At 45.9% G+C, this 27,379-nt stretch overlaps 1 protein-coding gene across 4 annotated transcripts in view; it reads right to left on the minus strand.

Moving 5' to 3' along the window:
* SLC4A4 (solute carrier family 4 member 4) overlaps positions 1–27,379 on the minus strand; it is a 240,596-nt gene that overhangs the window by 175,433 nt on the left and 37,784 nt on the right. The window contains exon 1 of one of the 4 annotated variants that reach the window (XM_075420785.1): positions 19,243–19,254. The exons of 1 other annotated variant lie outside the window; for it this stretch is intronic. Coding sequence is in view for 1 of the 3 variants with exons in the window: in XM_075420781.1 (XP_075276896.1) it covers positions 16,634–16,701 (68 nt within the window). In the remaining 2 variants the exon portion in view is untranslated. Of the gene's footprint in view, positions 1–16,633; positions 16,703–18,336; positions 18,570–19,242; positions 19,255–27,379 lie in introns of those variants that run through there. 2 more of the 4 variants (XM_075420784.1, XM_075420781.1) reach the window with 2 other exon arrangements.

The raw sequence follows: 27,379 nt of genomic DNA on the forward strand, positions 1-27,379 counted from the left end.
TACGCCCCACAACAGCCCGTGTAAATCACTGAGGTTACGCTTCCCGCCTTCCCCTCCCTCGAGGTCCTTTCATGGAAGTCCACCTGGGTCAGAGTTACGACAAGATGGCACGCGCAGAAAACCAGCCACCGGCCCAACCCGGCGCGCTTCCGCACAGCATGCAGAAACCAGGCCAGAGAGGCAAAGCTCCTGTCTCACTGGCGTAGCTTTGTAAGGCAGGACACATCCTGCACCCGTCAGCATGCAAACACTCTTTGCAGCCAGCTACAAGACTGCTTTTCAGATTTCATGCTATTTCACTTGGTTTTTTTTCTAAACCACCCTCATGCTCAGTATGTTCTTAAGTCCTTTAAATGGACACATTCTCCCAGTGCTTCCTTGTCCCTCAGAAACTTTCTTTCCGAGAGGTCGCTTCCCCCCCAGTTATTTCAGAGGGTGTTTTCTGCAGGCAGCCATTTGCCTTTACACTGCTGCCCATTCATTCAACAATTTTCCCTGTCAACTCACACTGTGGTCTTGTCAGCAGGTTATGAAGACCTAGGGGAAATCACAAACCAAAGCTACTGGGTGCCTCGGATCAATCAGGCAGCATCAAGTAGAACACAAACCTTGACACAGGTTATTTGCTTGAAAAGTCTCAGTTACCTGGATTTCCCTCAGGAAAACGTAGGCCATTCACTCGGTAATGCTGTGCCATGCTAGTCAGACTACTAAAAGTGGTTTTAGTATTAAGACTTTTTTTAAAACTTGGGGGGTATGGGAATTTTATTGGTTTTGGTTTTTAATAAATTCCTAATTAAGTCACCTCATCGTTACATGAAATGTTTCACTCCACAGAGGTGTTCTCAGGAACTGAAATTAAGTCCCATTATAGCATTTAAATACAAGTCAGTTCTTGACTAAACCTTGTTTTCAAAAACTCTTACTGACTGGAAAATCAAGAACTCTCAACTCACAGGTGAAGCCTATGACAGTACTTCCCTGAAACCAAGGTAAGACTTATCTGAATTTATTTCAACAAAATAAGTTATATCATTTGGATTTCACTTTAAATCCCTGACAATGTCGGGAGAACTTTTCAACTTGGATACATTCCAAAAAATGAAATAACTACTAGGAAAAATAATTAGGAGTGAATGAAATTGACGCTTTCTTCTGCAAAAACAAGAAAGTAGCATCATCACAACACAGGGAAACACACAAGGGGGGGATACTGGCACTGGACCCTAGGGCAGGTGTAGCAGTTGAAGCCACTGTTTTATGATGTTTAGATTGCTTACCATAAAATGACACAATTCCGTATCACAGGATCATAGAATGCTTTGGGTTGGAAGGGACCTTTAGAGGTCATCCAGCCCAACACCCCTGCAGTGAGCAGGGATATCTTCAACTACACCAGGTTGCTCAGAGCCCCGTCCAACCTGGCCTTGAATGTTTCCAGGGATGGGGCCTCCACTACTTCTCTGGGCAACTCATTCCTTATGGTAAAAAATTTCTTCCTCATATCTAGTCTAAATCTACCCTCCCTTAGTTTAAAGTCATTACTCCTTGACCTGTCACAACAAGCCCTGCTGAAAACAGTTTCCCCATCTTTCCTATAGGCCCCCTTTAATATACTGGAAGGCTGCTATAAGGTGTCCCCGCAGCCTTCTCTTCTCCAGGCTGAACAAGCCCAACTCTCTCAGCCTTTCCTCACAGGAGAGGTGCTCCAGCCCTCTGATCATCTTTGTGGCCCTCCTCTGGACCCACTCCAACAGGTCCATGTCCTTCTTGTGCTTGGGGCTCCAGAGCTGGACACAGGACTCCAAGTGGGGTCTCACCAGAGCAGAGTAGAGGGGCAGAATCCCCTCCCCTGACCTGCTGGCCACACTTCTCTTGATGCAGCCCAGGACACGGTTGGCCTTCTGAGCTGCGAGCGCACATTGGTGGCTCACGTCCAGCTTTTCATCCACCAGTACCCCCAAGTCCTTCTTGGCAGGGCTGCTCTCAATCCCCTCATCCCCCAGCCTGTATCGATAGCAGGGGTTGCCCTGACCCTTGCACTTGGCCTTGTTGAACCTCACGAGGTTCACACCGGCCCACTTCTCCAGCTTGTCCAGGTCCCTCTGGATGGCATCCCATCCTTCTGGTGTGTCAGCTGCACCACTCAGCTGGGTGTCATCTGCAAACTTGCTGAGGGTGCACTCAATCTCGCTAAGTCATTGATGAAAATGTTAAACAGCACCAGTCCCAGCACGAACCCTTGTAAAAACTGATAAAGTCAGCTACGTGTTTGTTTTCATTTCTTCTCTTACAGGAAACCGCAGAGCTGTAACTTGAGACACCAGCAAGGAGAAGTTCACATTTCATCCAAGCTTAATTTGCAAATTGTAGCATCTCAGTTAAAGCCCTCTCTCCAGCAGGATGAGGTGGACCTCTACAGCTGAGCACCTGGTTCCTGACATCTTTCACATACCTCTGCTGTGTTTAATATAGCTAGAACGAGGAAAGTGTATAGAGACACTCTGCCAGGAAGTCAAGGTTGCACTTACGTAGGGGCTTTACGAGATGAACCGATCAACAGGAAGAAGTGATTCTGGACTGCAAATATTACGAATATATCTGTTTGAGGCTAACATAAACCAGACATTTTTTGAGGTTATTTTTCTGCAAAGCATGAAATATAAATCACAAAAACGTTTTCTCTAGAGGCAGCATGGTGTCAGGTTTCAACTCATAAGCAGTAGTGGATTTTTCCTAAAAATTATTATTTCAAGACAGCCTGCAGGATCTGATTTTTTTTTTTTTGCCATTTATTACTGTGACAATGTCATATCCCTCAGTATTTTTGCTACAGTATGATGCCTTATAGGCAACTTCTTCCTTGACCATGTTTTACACATCCAATTGGCTATCCCTACTACTTTTTTCAGTTTTGCATACTAATGGAAAAAAAGAATGGAGTTCAATTTTGGCATGAAAAAGTTCCTAAAATCCCCCAACTGCTTCAGAACATTTGCTTGGAAAAAAGGGTTAGCAAATTCTTAGGAGTAGTTAAAAAATAGGAAAGCGGTAGGAGAAGAGAGTACATTCCAGGCACGGACTAAACAAGCAGGCTAACAGGAAAAGATGACTGGAAGACATACAGCATATGTTTGCCCCACTTAAAGAAAATTAGACAGTGTACAAGAGTTTTATAATGTAGCACATGACTGGAGGCCAATAAAACCTTAGATGAAACTGCTCCAGAGGGCTGATTTATGACAGCATTTTCATGTGCTCTTCAACTAAACCCGTGTCTATTTAAAAACAATCCTGTTTCATCAAGTAGTTGCTCTCTGTTCAAGCCTCATGCAAGAGCTCTTTCAAAGAAATTTGTGCCTAGGTGTATTGTGTTATAAGACTAGGTATCACAGGCTAAGAATGGCCCGCAATATTGCAGGGAAGATGGGGAAAATATTTTCAGCAGGGCTTGTTGCGATAGGACAAGGAGCAATGGCCTTAAACTAAGGGAGGGTAGATTTAGACTAGATATAATGAAGAAATTTTTTACAATGAGGGTGGTGAAACACTGGAACAGATTGCTCAGAGAGGCAGTGGAGGCCCCATCCCTGGAAACATTCAAGGCCAGGTTGGACGGGGCTCTGAGCAACCTGGTCTAGTTGAAGATGTCCCTGCTCACTGCAGGGGGGTTGGGCTGGATGGCCTCAAAAGGTTGCTTCCAACCCAACGCATTCTATGATTCTGTGATTACAAGCGTGTATTTTACATCAGCTCAGCACATAACTTTAAAATCTGTGCAAGACATCAAATGTACATAGTGGACATGGGATCTCTATGTGGCTATACATAGACATACACAGATACATAAACCTAGACAAAGAAACAGTCACTGTGGAAAATCTTTCCAGCATCTGCTGAACATTGCCTACACACAGTCTCAAAAAGCAACGTATGGGTAGCTTGGACCTGACACAGCACTCCCCACCTATAGACACGGATGTTAAAGTGGGTGCCTCAGTCTTGCCAGACTGCCTTTTAAAATAAAAAGGTTATCTGAAATGGGAGTTCCTTGGTTTAAGTCCATTTCCCACTCTGCAAAAGAACAGGCAGTGTGTACAGAGTGGGGTGGGGCAGCACACCCAGTGGCACCATTAACCCAGATCTGGTTTTCTCCACAGAAAATAATCCAGCACTCTCAATCCTGGCTTCCCAGCAAGAAGCTCCTGCCCTCATCCTCCCATGTGACTGTTTTGGGGTGAAGTCTCTTCTCCATAGCAGTAACATCCAGCACACAAAATACCCCCACTAACACAAAATGTGTGAGACCAGCTTATGTCTTAAGTTTACTTCTGTAATCACACTTTGGAACTTTTCCCTTCCTTCAGGCTTCAGACTTTCAAATGCACAACCCCTAGAGCTACACGTCTTCCTCCCCATCACCTTCGCAAGCATCTCCGAGATGCTGAAGTCGTTCTAAAAGCATCACAAAACTCTGGACCACCGACACTAACACCGGGTCTGAGCCAGGCCATGCCCCAGCCAAGCAGGCAGTACAGAATGTATGCTGGCGGTATGCTTTCTGCTGGGAGGAGGACAGACAATACCTGAGCCAGCCCAAAGCTCGACTGGCAGAGGCAGGTCCTATCAGGCAGAAAGCCTGGTTGTATAAAACGTTTTGGACACGTCCGAAGCAGCCAAGGAGCTAATGCACTTTCAGCACTTCACAGAGTGCAGTCACAGCATTTCTGATCCAGTTCTCAGCCGTCTGAAGCGATAAGCGGTTTCATGATATGCTGGTTTCAAAAACATAATCCAGCATAAAAGGCATTTTTAACATGGATGATTTCAGTAATCTGCTTCAATACTGAACCTTACACACAGTCCATGTGGCACAACTGAGCAGCACGGAATGGCATTACATGAGCAGGACCTTCTTAAAGCGTGCTTATCGCCAAAATCCTCATGCAACTATAGTGTGTGCTGTCCAGCTACAGATTGAGACCTGGAGAAAGCATGACCAAGAACCATGAGTATGTCAAGGGTTTTAATCGATTTCTAAATAGTAAAGGCCTTGAGGGGAAGGAAGAAGAAAAAAACCACAAATCAGTCTCTGCAAACTTCAGCTGGTTACTAGATGAAAGTCCCTGTAAGATTATGTAATTTCTACAAGTTAGACGAGTTACTCAAAAGTAAGAAGGGGTGTGATAACATTTGAGATCCCACCAAAGGGAGTGTGATCAAAGCACACAGCTGTAGAACTAAGACAGAAGAGGTAAAGTGACCAAAACCAAATGTCATCATACACACACAATCCAGACCGAGGAAAGAAAACTTCTCCAAAAATATTAGACAAGCAAGAAATCCAGTGGGCTTCCAGAGACTAAAATACTCCAAGCTAACCTCGTCCTCACTTGAGTGACAACTGCTTGTCCAGAAGGCTTCACAGTGACTGTTCCCCAGGGGAGATGAGACAAAATCTCTTCTGAAGGTCGTCACTGGCATCGGTCCCAGTGCATGCATAAAATGGTAATTTAATAATAGTCAATCAAAACTAATGCAGATCTGATAGCTAGAAATGCAAACAGCCAATTTTCAAAGTAAATGTCCCTTTGCCTCCACCAGCTGCACTGGGAAGGGGGAAGAAAAAAAACAAACACAACAACAAAACACAAACCGATGCACATATACTGAAGATGAAGAAACAATATTTCAGAGAGAAGAGAGAGGGGAGAGAAATGCAAAACCAAGTTATTTTAAAGCCATCTGAGAATAAACTGAAATAAAGCAGAATTTCATCACTTCCACCAATTTAAGCTCCAGTCAGAACAAGAGAATAAAATAAGTCACACCCCACAGCACTATGAACCCAAGGAGCCATTCTGTCTCTCAAAAGCAGCAAGTTCTTAGCAAAATACTGATTATGCCAGCACAAGCCCCAGAACCCAAAGGATGCAGGTCCTTTACGAATGACACCCACGAGGATCATTCAGCAGAAATGTGACTGCAAATGACAATTCCTTTCTGCATCACCACAACAGACTCGCAAACCTGTTCAACGAGAGCAGTCTGTTGTGCCTTCTGGGAGTGATGATCAGTTAATGGTTTGAAGCTAGGCCACGAGAGGTTCAGACTGGACACGAGGAAGCACTTCTTTACCGAGAGGGTGGTCAGACACTGGAACACGCTTCCTCGAGAGGCTGTCAATGCCCCAAGCCTGGCAGCGTTAAAAAAGCATTAGAACAATACGCTTAAAATAACACGCTGTAACTTTTGGTTAGCCCTGAAGCAGTCAGGCAGTTGGACCAGATGATCATTGCAGGTCCCTTCCAACTGAAATAGTCTATTCTATCAGGCTGTTGGGACAGCATCACACAACTGATCCCTGGCTATCGCTAGTCAGACTTACCCCAACATGCAGGGAAACTTCTGCTACTCAAAATTTCACATCATGATCTCAGAGCAGCAGATTTGTAGGTGGTTTTGACAATATTATCAGACAAAGAAAATCACTGCCATGGAGCACTGATGGCTATTGGTATACAAGACAGTCCAGGGGAACCTCACTGTCGTGACCACTCACTTCATAAAAGAGGTCATCCACACATTCACTGCCTTCACAGCACATGCAAAGAAAGCAAATGGAGATTTTGTGCACCTCTCAATAAAATTCCCTGCAGTGGGTAACAGGGAGCAGGTCACTGGTGTACGGAGCAAAGCACTACCTTCGGGCGCCCCTTGCCCTTCCGCTTGGTCAGCTGATAGAGTGATGAGAGCAATACATCGCAGTGACCTACTTACCACCTTGACTTCAAGCGTGGTGCCAGTGAAGAGCAGACCAAGCCCGTGGTCTTTGAACTCAGACCTGCAGACTATCAATTAGCCATTAATAAGAGTCTGGCCCTGACCAGGCAGGGGCACATGACTGCGTTTTTGCTGCATTAGTCAGCGAACAAAGCGATATGGGTTCTTTCCCCACCAGGACACCAACCTCAACAGAAGGAACATGATGCAGCATAAAAACAGAGTGGTATAAGCAGACAACACATGATCCTGCATAAAGTCCATCCATTTAGAAATGTTAAACTCACTTTACCAGCAAAATGAGTTTGCTACTGGATTGGCATTTTGTTTCATGGGCGAGTAATTGTTCTTAATTTGATTCTAAGTGCCCTAAAGCTGGATTTACTGTATACTCCAACCACAGCCAAGAGCGCGTAACTGAACTGCTGAGCAGGCAACTCCCAAGTTTTAACAAGACTGTCCTCTAGATGACATCCATTTAAGGGCAGCCCAAAATAGACTTGCTCATATCAGCCTAAAACAAGACTGAGAATAAAACAATAACCCAGAGCTGAAAAGTAGTTTCTTGCCAGAAAGTGTTCATAGCTACTTCTCATGAACTCCTTCACTAGTGACCCATAGCTACGGAAGAACAACTTCAGGGAAAAAAATGGTAGAAACACGGTGATGCTGACAAGGTCCCGGGTCCTCCAAAGTAACTTAAGAACTAGTGCAATGACTAACAAGCTTGCCTAGAAGACTGAGCAGATTTCTGGAAGAGAAAATGGGACTTCAGCAGAGGTATTTCTTTCAGACACTGTTTGAAAAACCTCATCCACTCTATGAACGGACTTTGAAAAAATCCTTCTTCTGGGTAGTCACAGCCTAAAAAATTGAGACCACTTGCATCTTCCTTTACCAGAGGAAGGCTACTCATGTTACTCAGACTCCTGTAGCACTTTTACAGCTACTCAAGCAAGTTTGTCACTAGAATGAGTTCCTCTCCCTCTGTCAGTAGCTGGCTCCTTCTGACTCCAATAACACAAGAGAGCACTAGTCCATAACCACAAACTTCCCAGACATCCCTAAAACGTTCTCTTCAGAAAGATTTCCCAGGTTCCTGTGCAGCTCAGCCATTTATCAATGAGGGTTCCGCGCTATGGCATTTTAACACGAGCAATATATGTAAAAAATATTTTATAGCTCCCTCATTCTCTTTCTTCTTCTTTCTGAAGTTTGTAGAGTAAGAGTTCCTACTTCTGCTTTATGAACTATAAAATTAAAAGCATCTGCAAGAGACACAGTTAAGGTTAACACACTCCACGTGATATACAGCCTACAACAAAACAACGTGCAGGCTGATTTTTAGTAGAGCATGAGAATTGGCATGTGGTGCCCATGAGAGTCAAGTTACGAAGGTAATGGGCCAGGAATTGTGTACTAAGATTGATACACAAACATATTTGACCAGGCTTATTCGCTCCTGTTGATCACGCACTGTCTGCTTTTTCACACACATCTGCCTAAAAAAAAATGGAGGCAGCCATTCTTTGGGAAGAAATCTCAGAAAAACAACTTTCTGTAACAGGCCCAAAACAGTTGTTCTGCTTTAGTAATATATATTCATAAAAGCACAACAGGATAAAGCAACTTTTACACTTCTTTTTAGACTGGCAGAGCCAAGGAAACATTTTACTGACTTACTGATTCAAAAAAAAAAAAAAGCAGTTCTGCAATTTGGCACATCAGGTGTGACCACAAAGCAAGCCAGCATGTCTAGAGATGGAGAGGGCAACTCAAGGCAGCATGCATGGTCAGCACCCTTCAGCATAACCTGCCCAGCTTGGTCATCACCTGGCCTCTTCGTAGCTGTTTCGATTCATCCCTAACTCAACAGAAATCCTTCAAACCAGTATTCCTGGGTACTGTACTTAGGCAAGCTGGTGCCTGCAAATTTCACCAGTCATCTGTAACTAGAAATTTCCATTCCAGAAGAGGGTACAACAGTGGCCAACTCGAGCTAATTTTCAATAGAGTTTGGATATGAAGCTGCCTTTTGTCCTTCCGGTGATAAGGGCCTCAGTAAGCAAGAGATAAAAGGTACTCCTCAGTGACTCCGACCGAGTCACAGGCACCTGAACCATCAGCTGCAGGCACTGTCTCAAACACAGGGTATAACCACCTCTCACTGAACCCAGCTTGTAAATCTTCATGTCACCACAAATTTCTTGGAGACACCTGTTAACAAAGAACAGCTTTATGCCCAGTACCTAATTGCAACATGGCTGTTTAAAGGTACAAGGAAAATAGTCTACAGTAATATTAAATCCCAGATATCTGCACCCATTATCTTGCATTTTTTTATTGCTAAGTGGAATGACTGGTCTGGGAACAGAGCCAGAAAAGTTGAGCTGATACCACAGTTCAAGACGTCATAGATAGTACTGAGAATTTCAAATTAAGGGTCATACCCAGAAGCGCACTAACCTCTTCGCAAAATACACTAGGTACCTTCACAGAGTTACCAGTGAAGCCTCCTCAGGAAAATACTAAGCTGTCTGTAACCCAAGGCATTATTGTACCAGGAATACTGAACACAAAGATGTCTTATTCATCATTTAGAATTAAAAAGGCAGAAACACACTCAAGAAAGATGGCTTTATTTGTAGAAAAGTAATTACAGAAACTTTTAGAGTTCACAGAAATCTCTGCCCACTCCCACATTTCTCCACTGCTGAAGGCTCAGAGGACATTCAGGTTACTTGCCGGGAGATATATTTTGAGCACGATGAGCTTAAGTTGGTTTTGCAATGCTTTTTAATAAATTAAGTTGTATACCTAATGTTCAGTGAACTGCATTGGCTCTGGGCTCTTCTAGCTTGATCTTTAATTCGAGTAATTATATTAAAAGCTGGAGACATGATCTCCCTTTATTCAGTGTCTGGAGAGGATTCTGACACAGTAAGATACAGTCAGGGTTTCCACGGAATTGTTTTGCAGTGTATTCCCTTTCAACAAAAATTATACATTGCATTTTTGGCAAAGCAAAGAGACAGGTGATCCAAACAAAACCTATGAAATATTGAGGTTTTTCTTTTGCATCAGTTCCTGCTGCTTTACTGTTTTATTCACAGGTCTAGAGTGTCCACCTCGGATTAAACTATAGTATGATGATCACGGTTATGTGCCCACTCCTTTAATTTATACTGCTAATAAGAATAAGCCATGAAACTGAGTAGTCAGAGCATCATGGTTGTAGTTCAGTGCCCACAACAGTCAAGGAAGGGTGCCTGGGCTTGCCTACATTGTCAGCGAAGCATGGGCCCAAGCCCACACTCAAGCCCAGACTTGCCCACATTCTTTCCACGCTAGCAGGCTCTCAATCTTAGCTTCAGAGCACTGCTAAGGTGGAAAATTCAAGTCCTACCACAAAGCCCAGCAGACCCATCTTTTCCTTCTTGCCACTGGACACCAGCGAGGTCCCATGCATGAGGTGGTACTCTCCAGTGCAGCAGCAGGAATCGCAACCCAGCCTCAGCAGGCACAGTGCACGGATGCTCCCTGTGCAAACTGCCAGGCTTTGAGCCAGGGAAGCTCCAAGACATCAGGCTTCGCACATCAAGCCCTCCTCACAGACCAGTGCTTCCAGTGCACCAGCAGCACTGGCAGGGACAAAGCAAGCCTGGCGCAGCATCGATCCCTCCTGTCCCCTGCAGCCTACTCGGACTGCTGCTGTCACATGTTCTGTCACGCATCCGAGTGGCACAAGTCATCTACAGAACTTGGCCAGGTACTCAGCGTTCATTTTGCATTCAAGGCTATCTTTTTGAATGGATCTATTTTCAGTTTAGATGTTTCACAAAACTTTGTTTCAGTTCTTTCTACAGTGACACAAACGATCTACATTAAGCAGAGTGAAGCATCAGGCAGATTAACGCATTAATCACAGGAAGTGTTTTCCAAATTCAGAATATAGAAAAGGCACATACCTTTTCCTCTACTAAGCAAACCAAAACAGTTCTTTTGTCTGACATGCGAGCGCATATTCAGGACTCTGATTTACCCTAATAAGGTGTCAAAATCCACTTCCCCAGGCAAGGTTAAGTATAATATATACCATCCTCTGAAGGCCACAGAAAGCATTCTCAAAGCCTGTAAGACATGGAAGGCGTACGTTGTGGGAGACAGACTGCCTTTCCTTCTAAACCCAACTGCGGCTTTTCAACATCTAAACTGATCACTTTCCATTCATAAAGAGGTAGGAAACGTCAAATGCTATTTTATCCTGAGTGCAAAGCATTTACACAGTTACGGGAAAATCTTTGCATCTATCACTTTCCTATAGAAGTACTTCTTGCCCTTAAGTGAGAATATCCTTTTCTTTCCAAGCACATTTTGGTGATGTATGTGTCAGTAACACACTGGAGACATAAACAAACTCTGAAACGGAAAGCATTTAAAGTTAACACCCTGCTAACAACATCTGCCTATTCAAGGCGGTTTTTTCTTCTATTCTAAATAAATATGCTATTCTACAACCTCTCTCTAACACCACCCTTCAAGTCCCTATCAAGGATGCACTGAAGACTTTGCACTGGTCTTCAACCGATTTCCAACCCCACCCCACAAGCAACTTTACGGTTGCAATCTAATCTTTGTTCCTACACCCCTCTGGCCCCGTTCGATCAGCTCTCTCCACTCACTCTATTATCTCACCATGCGTTTCTCCTGTTCGTACCAGTGGAGCTACTCACACAGGACTCCATCCAGCAGCACTTCAGCACAGCCTTACAGGTCAATCGGCTGAATTGCTCTAAGGCCAGAAGCCACCTGTGCTAAAGTGCTTTGCGGGATTCAGGCAACAGCCCCACAGAGATGAACCACCCAGGAACTCTACAAAAGGTACCAGAACGGGAGCCCACCGTGCCATCAGCAGGGATGTAAACCATGCTGTCGCACCCAACAGCACGGCTCTGCACTCCCAAGCTTTCTCTGCACACCGATACAGACGCTCACTTAGTAAACTCCACTCACCTCAGTGCCTTTTTAAGCTTACCTATTCTATCAGCAGCACTACCAAGGCATCTGGGACTGCTTTCACAGAATGCCATATTCACGCTTCGCCTGGGACAATGCTCCTCAAACCTGGTTATTACTCACAAACCCAAGCCTAATAGATCATGAGATGTTGAACAATTTATGTGGAACTACTCCCAGGGCACTACTTGCTGTATTGTTGTGCCATTAAGGCTTTGGAACGAAGCTTTGTTGGGGACAGGAGAGAACAAAGTGCCCATCTATTTCTTCATTGTGATTATTGTTTCTGCCTAGAAAGACACACAGGCTGGTCTATTGAACAGGGCTACTGTTCTTCAGCTGTGCTGTTTGTCTGCTGAATGCAGGAACTGTCAGACATGGAAGTGATATCAGACTACTCAAATTTAACAAGAATTTGCATAAAATCCACTTCATGATCTCCAAATATGTCAACTATGAGACCTAAGCAAAATGTGCATGTACCGTTCCCATATATGAGAAACACACTTTCATTCAATTCCAGTGCAATGAAGCAGGGTTAATATGCTCAAACGCCACCTTTCCTTGAGCTACTGAGCAACTATTTCCCAACCCCATTCTAAACGCAGAGTCTTCTCATATTTAGCAACCTTGACGAAAGATCTTTACGCTTACGTATAAAAGAGCTGACAACGCATCTGAAGTGTCAGATAGTCACAGGTACAATAAAAGCAGTTAACTTTCACAACCTTCTGTTCAAGGTTAAGAGCTGACATTAGAGGCTCAGATCAGTCAAACTTAAAGGGGTGATTAAAATTCGGTAAAAACTTTTAAAAACTGAGGATGAAAATACACCAATCTTCAAGTTGCACACACCATTGAAAAAGATAGGCAGGTTCTGTTCCTGCACCTACTACACAACATAGATAAAACATGAAAATTGTAATAAAGAAGCTTACTTGACATGCAAGACTCCAGTCATCTTCTTCGACTTAAGATTACACATCGCATCGTCATCAAAGTCAAAGAGTTTGCATGTTTTGCTCAGAAAAAAAGTAGCAGCAAAAGATAGCATATACCACAGGAGTCAATTTTAAGTGAAAAAAGCAAAAAAAATATTGCGCCTGCAAGGCCACTAGGATTTCGTGCATAATACCAGCTCATTGTGATAACTTGTAAAAGAAAGTAAAATTAAATCTCCACTGGGGAACAATCACGTAACATTTTAGCCTGTTTCATTAATTCCACAGATTAGCAGCAGACACTTTCCACAGGTTAAAAAAAAAGAGGTGCCATTCCCACCACGGCCCCCACAGTTCAGAGCAGTTTTCTACCCACAATTGTTCGTGTCCATAGCCAGGGAGATCACGGATCCAAGTTCCAGATTTAGCGGCAGGAACACTCAGACAGATCAAAAAACAAAAGTTCAAAAACACCCCCAAAAAAACCTGCAGCAATCTGTAGCTGATGGAAGTGAAAATAGTAACGATGTAAGCTGAAAAAGCAGCCCTTGAAATTTGTCCAAAAAGGAGCAATACAGACCAACCCACTCCAATTTATAAAGAAATGCAATTTGTTTCACAGTCTCTGGCTGGATCCAAGCTTTTCTCCTCCGAAACCCAGATAAAATACTCACTGCGGAGCATAACTTGTAGGAATAATTTGTTTACAAGGCAAGGAAAATTATATAATTCGTCAAGCCAAGATTTTATATTTCAAAATATTTTAAAATATTTTCATTTATTACAGTAACATTAAAATTGAATGAAGCAAATTCTATAATTATCATTAATAACATAAAAAAATGACTTTAGTAATCCTCCATCTTAAAAGAAGTCACTCAAATAATTCTCACCACCACCAAGTTCAATTTTTCAAGACTCGCTTTGAGATGAGAGGTGTATGGATCACTACTTATGGAAGGACAATTAAGGCTTATTTCGAGTCAGATTTAATACAGAGTATTTAGCAATCATATATTATATAGTAGCAAAATAGAAATATGACCCTATAAATGTAGTTACATAATAAAACTAGGATTTGAAATGCTGTGAGTTGGAAGACACACCCCTCCCAAAGGATTTCCATAGGAGTAGTATATACATAGATTAGCCATATTCTCTCTCTCTACACACACATTCACATATATAAATAATAAACATACATTATAAAAAAAAATCCCCCTTCAGTCTTTGTTTTACTTTTACAGCAGAATTAGCTCTGCCAACAGCACACATTTCTGGAATTCAGATGTTGAAAGTTCATTTGAGCTGCAAATTAAAAGGATTCCAATTTTGGTGCTGTCAAGTCATCTGGTGAGAAAATCTGTTTAAAATAGGGCATTTGCAGTTTCCTCTGATGTGCTCAGAAGGATCAGTCATACCCAAACACTATGGATCACAGCTGACTATTGTATGCTATGAGTCGTGCTCTCCTTTTACTCACACGGCTGTAAATTTGGACAGAAATCCACAGTTCCAAAACAAACAGAACTGACTGCTAAGAACCGAGACATAGGTTTCTCTAGTTTTTCTGCTATTTCTCTCACAAAACTCATGCAAATTCTCCCCACTGATAGTCCCGGTGGCAACTTCAAAAGTTCCTTATGTGAAAAACTAGTAATTGCAGGAAAGTAATTCAAAGACATTTCTATCTCTCTAATTAATGTCATTAGGCATCTGAAAAACAAGAGGACAAATGCTATCATGGGGCCTCCCAGCACAGCAGGTCACCGCCCAGGTGCTCAGTTTAGAAACTCCTGACACAATGGACAGCCTGTGTCCTCCTACACCCCAAAAGGCTGGTGCGCGGTCCTCTACTAAATGCTTTTATCTCATAGGAGGTATTTTCACCATAACTTGATATCACGCACCAGTTTTCAAGGCTTAACAGTTAGCTCCACGTCCATGTCATACTATCTTGGAACTCAATCTCCAAGCAAGCTTCTACCTGAAGGGCTATGGCCACTTCTTGAAGCCACTCTTCAGTTTGAGCCATCAAGGTCTAGAGGGAGGATGGTAGAGATCTGCCCGAGAGCAAGCACTCCAGCAGGCTGCCGTACCGATTTAGCCAAGTATTTCTGAACTTCTGTAGCTTTTTACTTATGGCACACAGTGGTTTATCACCCAATTATGGGTGCCATAATTGTGTTCAACACTGTCCAACAGCAATAAAAAGCATTCTTGCCACAAACTGAATACAATTCTGAGCAAACTCAGTAGGAACGAGATGCTACGGCAACTCAAAGTTCAAGGGCAGGGGGGCAGAAGCATTGCTTGGAATGGTTGTAGGACTTCACCACAACCTTGATCATTTTATTGCTGTATTTTCATTTAAAGCCACACAGTGAAACAGTTAAGAGAAAGACCTCTGCCTCCCCACTCAAGATCTGTTATTTAGAGGGAGCACAAAAGAGAAGCTTTCCCTCCACCAGAAGTAGCACAGTGACAGAGACACACTCCTTTATCGATATCAACTGTAAACTGCTATTGCTAGGTTCTCAAAGAGCACTCCCTTTTGTGCCTTCTAAATGGACTTGAAGCCAGAAGCAGCTAATTGACTTTGAACGAGAAACCCTGACAGCAGTTATCAGAACCCTTTCAATTTGCTCAAAGCAAGAGTTCAAATTCTAAATCTAATGCATAACGAAAACACGCAAAAGGCAGGTCGCTGGAGCATGACAAGGATGCTATCTCGCCAAGGCAATGAAGTCATTTTTCCAGCCCCGCAGAGGAAACGACCCGATGCCGTAGCACCAGAGTTAGAACGCTGTGAACGCCGTTTTCAACGAGGAGTCTTTCAACCCAGCCTAAATTCTTATGCGTGCTCCCAAGCCATAAGAAGGAATTTGAGTGCAAACCTGTAAAAGCTATGTATAAAAATGTAATAACATAAAATTTAAAAAAAAAAAAAAAAAAAAAAAAAAACCACAATCAGAAGATGAGCAAACCCCCATTAACAGACCGGCACATAGGCACACTGGGGTATCATTTTGTGCATCCGCTGGAACAAGCGTTTTCACGCACCCACCTTCCTGAAGCAGCTATTTCATCCAGTGTATCTTTGCTCAATCAAGGCAACACCTTGGCTTTGCAGCTCCTTCTCTCTAGCAGGACGGCACCTCCGACTCTGTCTAAAAACTGCTACCTGAATACAGATGCTTGCAGACTTATTGGTAGAAAAATAAATATAGGTTTTCTCTTTACTCTCTTGCACAGCAATTTTCATTCACAACCTTGCCCAAAACACCCTCCAGCTTGTTGTTTATTACGGGTCTTCAACGTGGCAGTGCAGTTAAAAACCCTTCAGACAGAAACAGAGACGGCTTCGCCGCCGCTGCTGGAAGAACACACCCGTGTACGTGAGCAAGGCGCCCTCTCTGCTGAGTAGGTAGATCAGAAAACAAAAGGAGTTACAGATTTTCCCTTCTCACGGGGATGTTTTTCTTTGAACTGCACTTTGTGCACAAACTCAACCTTTTCTTATCAAGGTAAGACATCAGTAACCGAAGCATTTGCCCTACACCCACAGTAGGACCATGAAAGCGCATTTTGAAAGCTCCTCTACAGAGCTCCTGTTAAAAACCTACTGTGAGGAATACCACACCACCAGTATATGAGGGTGTTTTCTGACTGCAGAGGAGCTTCAAGATTTAAAACCGTAACGTGGAAGTTTAAATGAAAAATCTTCACAGCTACAAGCTGCAGAAAAACCTGCCGGACCTCGCTGGGAGCGGAAGGGATGTGTACAGAGTGTTCACTTGCTAGGAGTGCCCTGTGCACACGGATGAAAACTTCATCCCTCCTTCCTGCAACTGAAAAAAAAAGAAAAAAGCCAATCCATAATTCCTTCTCACCTCACTTTCAACTCTGGACAGCAGCAACACACCACGCTGGCAGCTCCTCCTCCCAGGCTATCAGTCATCCCTCTACCGTTGCCAGCCCCTTGAAATCTTGAAACTGCACCTTAGAGAGGACTCCTCCTTGACGTCCAGCCACTGCTTCTGGAAATTCACGTGAAATTCACACTCGGCAGGAGTGAAGGGTTAGTCCCAAGCAAATCCTTCCCCTGGTATTTTTTTGCAAACTTGGAAGTCTGGGTTTACTTCATATTTGCATCGGTGGGGGGTGTCACAGAAAAAGCATCACTGCAGATTGTACTGACTTTGGCCCTTCAGATCACACTGACACTCACAGGCAGGGGAAGTTACTGAGAACCAAAATCACCAGCTGAAATAAAGCCTTGTGAAACCAAACTCTACAATCTTCTGACACGACAGTAAGTTGCTAGGAACATTCTTTCAGCACTCGCTTCAGCGCTGCACGGCAGGCAAGGGAAGGAAGGGCGCAGACTGTGACAGAACAGTTCACATATGTGCGAGCATGCGAACAAGCATACGCACAGATGCAAACAATCCCATTCAATCAATTCTGCACACGCGTGGCAACTGTTACAGCAAAATCAGGTCTGTCATGAAATAGTTGCGGGGTTTGGGAGCCTTAAGTGTCGGAGTGGAGGGGCTGGTGTGTCTCTGTACCCTGCTCTTAATGCAAAATTTCCTTTTGGTTATCAACCACAATAATAACCAGGCATCATTTCCTAGAGACTATCACATCAGCAAACAGCGAGCAGCAAATTCTGTTCCTGCACACAATATGCAGCGCTGCACATTTTGTTAAATGCAGCTAGCCACATTTCTTCCTCACTTTTAATGTAAAATACGTACATTTCATGAATAACCAGCACAACAAAGCCACCAAGTAGCCAGCAGCCTAAGCATAAAGTCACATTTAGATGCACAGTCAACTGCACCCTCCTGACACAAGAGAGAGCAAGTACCTACAGTACGCGGAGCAGCTCTCCGACGGAGCTGCTATCGTTGGGATCTGCCCTAGGGTCCAACCTGGCTGCTGTATTCACGCTCACCCGACTTTACTTACCGTGGAACGGTGCCCTAGAGCTGCGGCCCCACGCAGGGCCCGGCACCCCTTTTCCCACACCGCACGATGCCCAGGAGCGCTCGGCACACTGGAGCATATACCCGCGCTCCTCCTGAGCGCAAGCCCTGCAAGAATGCGCTCCTAACGAAGGGGAAAGCCATTCATAATTACCGTTGTTGTACAAAAATAAATAAATAAAACAAAGTATAAGAAGAAAAGGATGATTAAATTCTGGTTTCCACGCTCGCTCTCGCTCCGGGCGGCAGCAGGGAGCTGACAACAGGGCCAACGAGCGGCGAGGAGCCGGCCGCAGCTCGGAAAACCTCCCGGTGCCGCCACGCACCAGGTGGGACGCGGGAAACCTGCGAGGAAACAGGATTTCCCTCCGCCGGCCGCCGCTGCCGGCAGCTCACTGACGCCAAGACGAACCGAAACCGTAAAATAAAAAGTAAAAAAAAAAAAGTTTTCAAACACCGAGAAGCGTTTTTTTAAAGCTACTCACGAGGGGCAAACCCTGCAGGCAAGAGAAGGGGGGGGAGGGGTGGAAGCTGCGGGCCCTCGGCTGCCGCGGCTCCCCGCAGCCGGGCGGGCAGCGGTGCGCGGGGTCGCGGCCGCTCACCTCCGGGGCTCGGGCTTGCGTCGCTCCTCCAGCGCGGCGGCGGGCGGGGGCTGCGGGGCAGCCGCGGGGCAGCAGCGGGGGCTGAGGGCGGCGGCGGGGTGGGGGGCTCGGCTTCAGCGGGCGGTGCGGGGCATGGCCGCGCACCCGCGCCGCGCTCCGGAGCTGTACCTGTCCGCCCCTCGGCGCGGAGTCCGCCCGGCTGGCTGCCGGCGGCGGGGAGGCGGCTGTGCTGGCGGCGCCTTCCCCGGCCCGCATTTAAAGCCGCCCGCCGGCTTGGACGTCCCCTCGCCCGCTCCCATCCCGTCGCGTCCCGTCCCGTCCCATCCCCCGCTCCCCTCCCCGGCGGCTCGGCCGCCGCTCGGCGTCACGGGGCCCCGGGCGGGGAGGCCGGAGGAGGAGCCTGCGGGGCCGGGGCCGCGGAGCTGCGGGCAGGTGCTCGGCGGCCGGGCGGCGGAGGGGAGCGGGAGCGCCGGGCCGCCCCAGCGCCGGGCGGGGAGGGACCAGCAGCAGTCCTGCCCCGCGGAAAGTTTGCGTCCCCGAAAGCCGCCTCGCGTCACTTTTTCCGCCCGCTCTCCGCTTGCTCGGCCGGGTTTTTGCGGCCGCCCCGCCGAGCACCGCACGCCAACGATCCTGTCCCCGGCCACCCTGTCCCCCGGCCCGGCAGATGCCAGCCCACCAAGCGAGCGGGGGACGCGGGGAGGGACGCGGGTCCCCCCGCCAGCAGCCGGCTGCGGCCTCAGGGCGGGCACGGCCCGGCAGCCCCGGGAACCCTGCCGCGGGCAGCACACCGCCCCGGGGGCAGCGTGGCCAGAAGCACAGCGTACGGAGCGAAAACACCAGTAAACAGTGCAGAACGCGTCACTGGGCCGCTTCGTGACGACTGTGCAAGCAACTACTCAATCTCACCTGGTGCTCCCCTTCGGCTTCCAGCATGGCAAGCCTCACCCGTCCCCAGCCGGTCTTGGCTGCCCATGTGCGTTGTTTGAGTTCCTCCCTCCCCCCGTACCCGTACCCGTACCCGTACCCGTACCCACACACACACACCCACACACACACACACCCACGCACACCCACACCCACGCACACCCACACACCCACACACCCCCACACACCCACACACCCCCACATCGCCACACACACACACACACACACTCTCACTAATCGCCCCTCAAAAAGTTCTTTCCAGACTGGCACTGGAAGACAGCACCAATATCGATCAATCTTGTTCAGTAAGCTGCGGCTCTTGTGCTCAGCTCTACTGTCCAGGTCGAGGTGACGAGATCCATAAAATGCTTTTAAACAACGGGGCTCTGTAAACAGCTCACAAGTAGCATGGTGGAACAGCAACCCACCAGCAGAAAGGACATGGACGCTCAGGGGAAAAAAGGAGACTATTGTGGCTCTGTAGAGGAAAAAACTCCACTTCTTCAGCAAGGTTTAGGATTACCACACAGCACCTGCCTCTTCAGCTACTCCTCAACTACCCAGCTTCACTTTTGTCACCCATCCAAATTTTGTATTAGGGAATAATACATAATCCATTGGACAGGCGAAAAAGCAGCAGCGACAGAAACCACAGCACCTGCAGACCGGGTCGAGAGCACTGCATAAGCGATCTCCCTGCTCAATTCCCCCACTCCCTTCTTTCTGCTGCTGTCACCTCTGCGCTCTCCCCAGCCTCTGAAAACAGATAACTGTCTGTAAGCCACTGTCCCCTCACCCCCTTTCTAATGTTTTCCTGAAAGACCTCAGACCTATGTATGTCAGTTGTTCCGGATTTGAGGTCCTCTGCTGCCTCTAATAAATCAAATTCCTTAAGTAACTGTTGTTAAACAATCAATGGGTTTCCCATGGGTCACTGACAGCATAGCGATGGCTTTCATCACTTAGAGCTATATTTCATTTGAACTAATGACAGTCCCTGTATTAACAAAGGCAAAGCACTAAATCAATTGAGAAGCTTTGCATACTAAAGTCCCAACCCAAATAACTATACGCCTTCCCCTCTTCCGAAGGCATAGGCAACAGCTCAGAATCAAGGACTACTCTCTTCATGGTTTAGCTCTCTTATGATATTCCAGTTAGTTCGTACCTTCAGCTGCGCTACTTCTATTTACAAATGACCTGGGAAGCTCCTGAAGAAAAGACGCATTAGCTGCTTCAGAAGATTGCTGTTGCTTCTTGCCACTTAGACAGCTGATGGGGGTTTCAAGATCCGCCCCAATGCCTCGGTGGAAGCACCTCTTGGATAGTCCTCAGCAGCTGGCTCTTAGCTCGCTATTTCAGTAATAAATCTAAATAACTCCCATACCAATTCCATTTCCACACAATTCATTGTAACTTTAAATATTGTCATCTTAAACCTATGCATTTAATTTTCTGGCTAAAAAATGTTTTGACACTAGAATGCATGATGTGAAGTCAGTCTTTAAATATACCATCACTACATTTAATGCTCTAAAACCCTACCAGAACCATTTCCAAGAGTCCTTAAATCAAGAGCCAAGGCAGTTATCTCGGCCAAGTTTGAAAATGAGTACACTCTACATACAGAGAAACACCCAAGTAAAATGACCTAATAATCCTGTCTGTCACTGTGATTGACAAAACCAAAACCCATCAGCTAGAGCCGACTTGTCCGACGTACTGTATGTATGTGCCTTTTGTCATTACTTACACACTTTGGCCCGCATATTCCCTCTTAAAAATTACCCAGTCGTTTCCAGTATTTTTTCTGTTTGACTTCATGAATGGAGATAAGCTTGTCACTCAGAACTAAAGTCCGCTAACTTACCATTCACAGAACAGGCAATGAAGAAATAGTTTTGTTTGGGAAGTCTTTGGCTGTCTGTTTAAACTTGCCTTTCAAGTCCGCTGGCTTCAGCCCTGCACACAAAGGCTTTGTGAAGAAAAGGTGTGCCAATGGCCTTCGCTAAAGCCAGCCTCCTACTCACCACCAAGGCAATAAGAGCCTGCCTCAGCAACAGCACAGCACAGAATGCCATGCTCAACTAAATGTCCGGTGATACACAGAAATTATTCTTCTGCCTTCTCGTCCAGCACACAATTCTCCTGTGAGGTCGCACAAGGTATCATTGTAAATGACAGCGTTTGACATGTATACGGATAATGAGAACAGACAAAGTTATGATGGCAAAGATTAGAGAACACATAAACACACATGCTCAGTGGAACTGGTAGGGTAAAACTTTCCCTTGTGGGCAGGTTATTCCATAAATACATCTTGCAGCATTTCTGGTAGATTCCTCAGCTCATGCTGACCACAGCATTGTCAGTCACAGACGATGCTGAACTAGATGGAAACTGGCAGCTCCTGCATTTTCAGGGTTTTGTGCAGACTACCGAATGATAAAATATTTGTGTTGGGTTAAGTCAGGAGTAATTCAGTCTAAGTCAGGAAGTTTCAGAGGATAAAACTATTTCAATTGAAATAATTAAGTGCAGAAAGACCATGGCTTTTTGTATCTTTTGCTTTGTTGACAAATGGGCAGTGCCAAGTCGTCATTTACAAAAGCAGGCTAAACCCTGAACACACTTGTGCATGCAGGTAATCCTCTTTACACCAACAAAATCAATCATACATATTTTCAGCACTCAATCCTTGATCATGGCTATTCCTAAGGACCTTGAGGTTCCAGGGTATTTTTTGTTTTGTTTTCAAAAGATAGTTACGCAGCTCATGCTACCTGTCGAATTCAATGGAACAAAATTCCTGCATTACATTCCTTAGTATTACAGCTGAATTTGTCCAATAGCAGTGATTTACAAGGGCAATCATGAAAAACAATTCTGTAGCTCTCATATTTGTATTCCCTACTTGTGTTCAAGTCCCCAAGAATCAGGACTTGTCTGTCCTTTCCATCCACTTCCCAGGAAATCTAGGCAGAATGCAACATCTAAGCAAGCATTACCCGATAGCAGGTTATTAAAGGTCTACTGTAAGTAAACCTATTGGCTTTTCAAACTTGATCAGCAGGCCCTGCATTTTCCGATAGTCCTGCCTCAGCTAGCTACGAAAGCAGCATTCAGTGGGGAGCTGACTTTTCAGACTCCGCCAGAGCCCCAGTTCAGCCCCCTGACTGAGTGTCTGCCCGCTCACTGTGAAACCACATGCAGGGCCCAAAGCAGCAAATTACCAAATTCCCACTGACTTCCCCTGCACTGGCTCACTCTTTTATCTTTCAAAGGAGGCAGGAACAGGAGGTGCGGAAAAACATTCAGCTGAGGTCAGACAGAATTGAATGCTGGAGGCTTAAGGCTGTTGGCTGGTTTATTTGCAATGTGTGTTTGATGTGCTTATCATTAATAGTACATCACAACTGCTTGAGAGCAATGAGCAATCCCGGATCACTTTGATAGCCATATAGGCCACAGCAGTCTCTTAACTCATGTCAAAAGAAGAGAGCTACAGGGATTTCATAGTCTGGGTCAATTGCTTCTGGTGCCTTCCAATACTTCTGATAAGTTCCGATAGCACAGCGCATTCCCCTCAAAAGGTTTTTCAGTAGATCTCTAGTTCAGGTTGGAAAGTTAAACACTTGGAGATCAGAATATACGAAAATAGGTGTTGCCTTCTACCTGTCTGGCAAGCAACACAAGTTTGTACTTTGCACAGATCTGTAAGCAAGACCTGCTGATCTCTTCCTGACTACTACTTCCCGCATGGCATTTTACAAAACACTCGTATTTCCTTGCAAAATCCCTTATCTTTCCAGCAAGAGCAACTCCTCCACACATGAAACTGCCGCCCTTGCCACACACAGTAGCAGCAGCAGGGCTGCCAGGAGACCCAGAGCCGCTGGGGCCCAGGGACCAGCAGGCAGGGAGATCTGCAGCGCTGCTCGGGGGCCCTCTGCCGGAACCCTCACCCCCCCTTCCCACCCCGGGTTCCAGCCCCAGGAACCCCCAGATCAGCAGCCACGCTTGCCCCCAGGAGAGAAGGGCCAGAGCCAACCCCAGCTCCATCCCCCCAAGCCGATTTCCTATGCCTGAAGCTGTGTTCTGCTCCATGCTAGAGGGCATGAAGACAAACCAGTCTTTGGTCAGAGCGCCAGAAACACAGGGCTTTGTTAAAATACAGAACGTGTGTTTGTTGATACACCCACAAAATCCACCAGAGCACAGGATGCCGAAACACACGCTTCCACCACCTACAGCTGCTGGGATACTGAAACAACGAGTGCTCACCCCCTCTAGAATGAGTAGAGGAGGGGGCTAAAGCAGAACGGAGCAGCCCAGCCAACTGAAGCGCTTCTGTGCTTTCAAACACGCTGCTTCTTCCCTGCTTCAGAGCGGGTTCGCTCAGAAGGGACACGGATTTTTTCACATCTCAGGACAGGAGAGAAATCCTAGGGCTAAAGTCAACCCCCTTTAGCACAAGGCTAATTGCATCTACAGGAAAATGGGGTACAGAACTGGAAGCATTTCTGTGCTGTATGATAGGTATCGGTGGGCTGCTAATGCGAGGAGCAGTATTTACATCAGGAGGGTTTATTCTTTTCCCAGTTTCTCACCCCACTGTCATTTAGATGAGTTTCTTTCTCTTCCTCATTCCTCAACTACTGGCATCCTGGGCCAAAAAAATGAAAGCTCAGAGGCAATGGGCCAATATGCCCTCCGGTCCTTTTGTATAGCACCTGTATTGTGGTCCAGACCGATTCTTCTGAGTACTGCATCCTTACAAAGTATTAACCATTATCTTCATCAAAATCCTTCTCGCTGTGCCCCAGCTGAGGAAAGCTTCTAGTATTTTATCACTGCCTGGAAGGACATGGAGAAATCTCACCCACTCTCAGTGTAAGGCCAAGTCCACCAACATGACTAGCACAGACAAAATTTGCAACTTACTGTCAAAAATTAGCAGCCTCCTCAAAGAGCCTTCATACCCTCTGGTTGAAGACACCTTCCAACGAGCAGATGGTGATAGGCATTAGGGTTAGGAGGCAACATACATCAGGAAGACAAACTCTGCCTGCTTCTCTAAAATTGAATCCTTGCCTCTCCTACACTGATAGTATCTGGTCTCGAGCACCAAATATCCTGCAGGAAAGAGTAGCTTGAATGGCAGGTCACTGTGATCCTCTTATTTCAAGACTACATCTTTTCCTGATGCAAAAAAATCCCAGCTGGATACGTAACTGTGCCCGAGTGCCCAGCCCCTGTAGGGTGGAACACAGTAAGGTGAATCTGAAACAGAACCTTCCTTCCACTGCAATTCTGACAAGCCATAGGGGATAGCTCTAGGCTTAGTTAAGCAATTCAGATCTAACAGCTTTCCAGCTGGTAACATCCAAGAGCGGATATTACAGTCTTCTTCAAAAGATGCCCCATATCTGACAGCCTCCATCAAGATGAAGTGTTCTGGTGACACCTCCACAGGGTTTTGGAGATGCCAAATGGCAGCAGCAGGAAATCCGAAATACAGCATGCCACAGCAAAGAGCAACTTCCTTGTGAAATCCCTCCTGCTGGGGAATGCTCTCTTCACAAGGCGAACACATCCAGAACTGCACCACAGGATCTGAAAGGCTTTGCTTATGGCTGAATCTGATGAAACAGAACAAAACTTTTTTGATGGTATAAACCACAAACTGAATATTTATAGGAAATGCCTTTGATAAACACGTTTATCATCTCCATAACCGTGAAGTCTTATTCTAAAGGCAGCATCAGTAACACAGGTACTGTATTTATAAATTACCAACTTCTCTACCTAATCCAACCATCTATACACCTGAGCGTCCTTCTCAGGTGATGTCTTGTGATAGACATTTGAAAAAAAAAAAAAAAGCTATAAAACTATCACAACAGGCAACTACATAGTAAAGCCCATGGATATTGCTTAGCTCCAGACAATCATTAATTGATTTCCAGTACCATTTAGGTTATTGTTGTTGGAACATTTTTTTTCCCTTACTTAGCCAATTTAAACAACTGGTATTCATCTAAATGTTTCTTCTTCTCAGTTCATCTCAGCTCTTTGCCTTTAACCATTTTCCTACTGTAGTAATACAGACTCTTTGTTCCCAGTGAACAATAGTGTTTCCCTTGATTAGCTTTTAAAGTGTTGTCTGCTTTTCTCCTGGGGAGGCCCTCTTCTGATACGCAGAAAAAGGCTACACAGGAGCAACTCGTACTTGCAATAAAGTAGCTCAATCATATTTTCCCTTCTGTTTTTTCATTTCTAAACTCCAGGTCATTTTTATGCAAGACACAATTCATAATGCTATATACAAAAGGCTGGTTTGGTGGTTGTTTTGATTTTTTCTTTTCCTTTGGGAAGGGTTTTAGTTCATTGTCCCATTGTCTATGCTGGGTCATCAGAAAAGTTTGCTTTTCTTTTCAGAATCATAGAATCATAGGTTGGAAAAGACCTTTAAGATCATCAAGTCCAACCATCCACTCAACACCACCATGCCTACTAAACCATATCCTGAAGTGCCACATTTACACGTTTTTTGAACACTTCCAGGGATGGTGACTCAACCACCTCCCTGGGCAGCCTGTTCCAATGCCTAACCACTCTTTCAGTACCGAAATTTTTCCTAATATCCAATCTAAACCCCCCCTGATGCAACTTGAGACCATTGCCTCTCATCCTATTGCTAGTTACTTGGGAGAAGAGACCAACATCTGCCTCACTACAGCCTCCTTTCAGGTAGTAGTAGAGAGCAATAAGGTCCCCCCTCAGCCTCCTCTTCTCCAGACTAAACAGCCCCAGCTCCCTCAGCCGCTCCTCGTAAGACTTGTTCTCTAGACCCTTCACCAGCCTCGTTGCTCTTCTCTGGACACACTCCAGCACCTCAACATCCTTCTTGTAGTGAAGGGCCCAAAACTGAACACAGTACTCCAAGTGTGGCCTCACCAGTGCTGAGTATAGGGGCCCGATCACTTCCCTACTCCTGCTGGCCACACTATTCCTGATACAAGCCAGGATGCCGTTGGCCTTCTTGGCCACCTGGGCACACTGCTGGCTCATGTTCAGCCGGCGGTCGACCAGCACCCCAACATCTTTTTCCACCAGGCAGCTTTCCAGCCACTCTTCCCCAAGCCTGTAGCGTTGCATGGGGTTGTTGTGACCCAAGTGCAGGACCTGGCACTTGGCCTTGTTGAAACTCATACAGTTGGCCTAGGCCCATTGATCCAGTCTCTCCAGATCCCTTTGCAGAGCCTTCCTACCCTCAAGCAGATCGACACTCCCACCCAGCTTGGTGTCATCTGCAAACTTACTGAGGGAGCACTCAATCCCCTCATCCAGATCATTGATAAGGATATTAAACAAGACTGGCCCCAAAACTGAGCCCTGGGGAACACCACTCGTGACCCTGTCCCTCTTGGGCAAGCAAAGGCTGTACTCCAGCAGCTGTGAGACCTTTGCTGCTGTCGCATACAGCATTCCTACATGAAGTTTCAGGTGCTAGGGGACTATTTTTGCAATGGCAAGATCCTGACAAAAACCCACTACCAACAGCTGCCCTCTCTCATCACAATGTTTCATGAGGGAGCAGCACTGCTGTTGGAGTCCTGCTCCCATCATAGTGCAGTTTTAAGAAATGCGGGAACAAATAAAGGGGAAGCAGAACACAACGCTGCCTGGAAGATGACTGCTCAAAAGCCACAAGGCTTGAAGGCAAGAAGCATCACAGAGCTGGCTGCTCTTTCAAGGCTTTTCCCGGCCCAGCAGCCTTCTGCTACAGCAGCTTCTGCAAGCTCAGGCAGAATCACAGAATCACAGAATCACAGAATGGTCGGGGTTGGAAGGGACCTCTGTGGGTCATCTAGTCCAACCCTCCTGCCAAAGCAGGGTCACCTACAGCAGGCTGCACAGGACCACATCCAGGCGGGTCTTGAATATCTCCAGAGATGGAGACTCCACAACCTCCCTGGGCAGCCTGTTCCAGTGCTCCGTCACCCTCAGAGGGAAGAAGTTCTTCCTCATGTTCAGATGGAACTTCCTGTGCCTCAGTTTGTGCCCATTGCCCCTTGTCCTGTCACTGGGCACCACTGAAAAGAGCTTGGCCCCA

This window comes from Opisthocomus hoazin, chromosome 5 (genome assembly GCF_030867145.1).
Source record: "Opisthocomus hoazin isolate bOpiHoa1 chromosome 5, bOpiHoa1.hap1, whole genome shotgun sequence".
In the NCBI taxonomy this organism is placed as follows: domain Eukaryota; kingdom Metazoa; phylum Chordata; class Aves; order Opisthocomiformes; family Opisthocomidae; genus Opisthocomus; species Opisthocomus hoazin.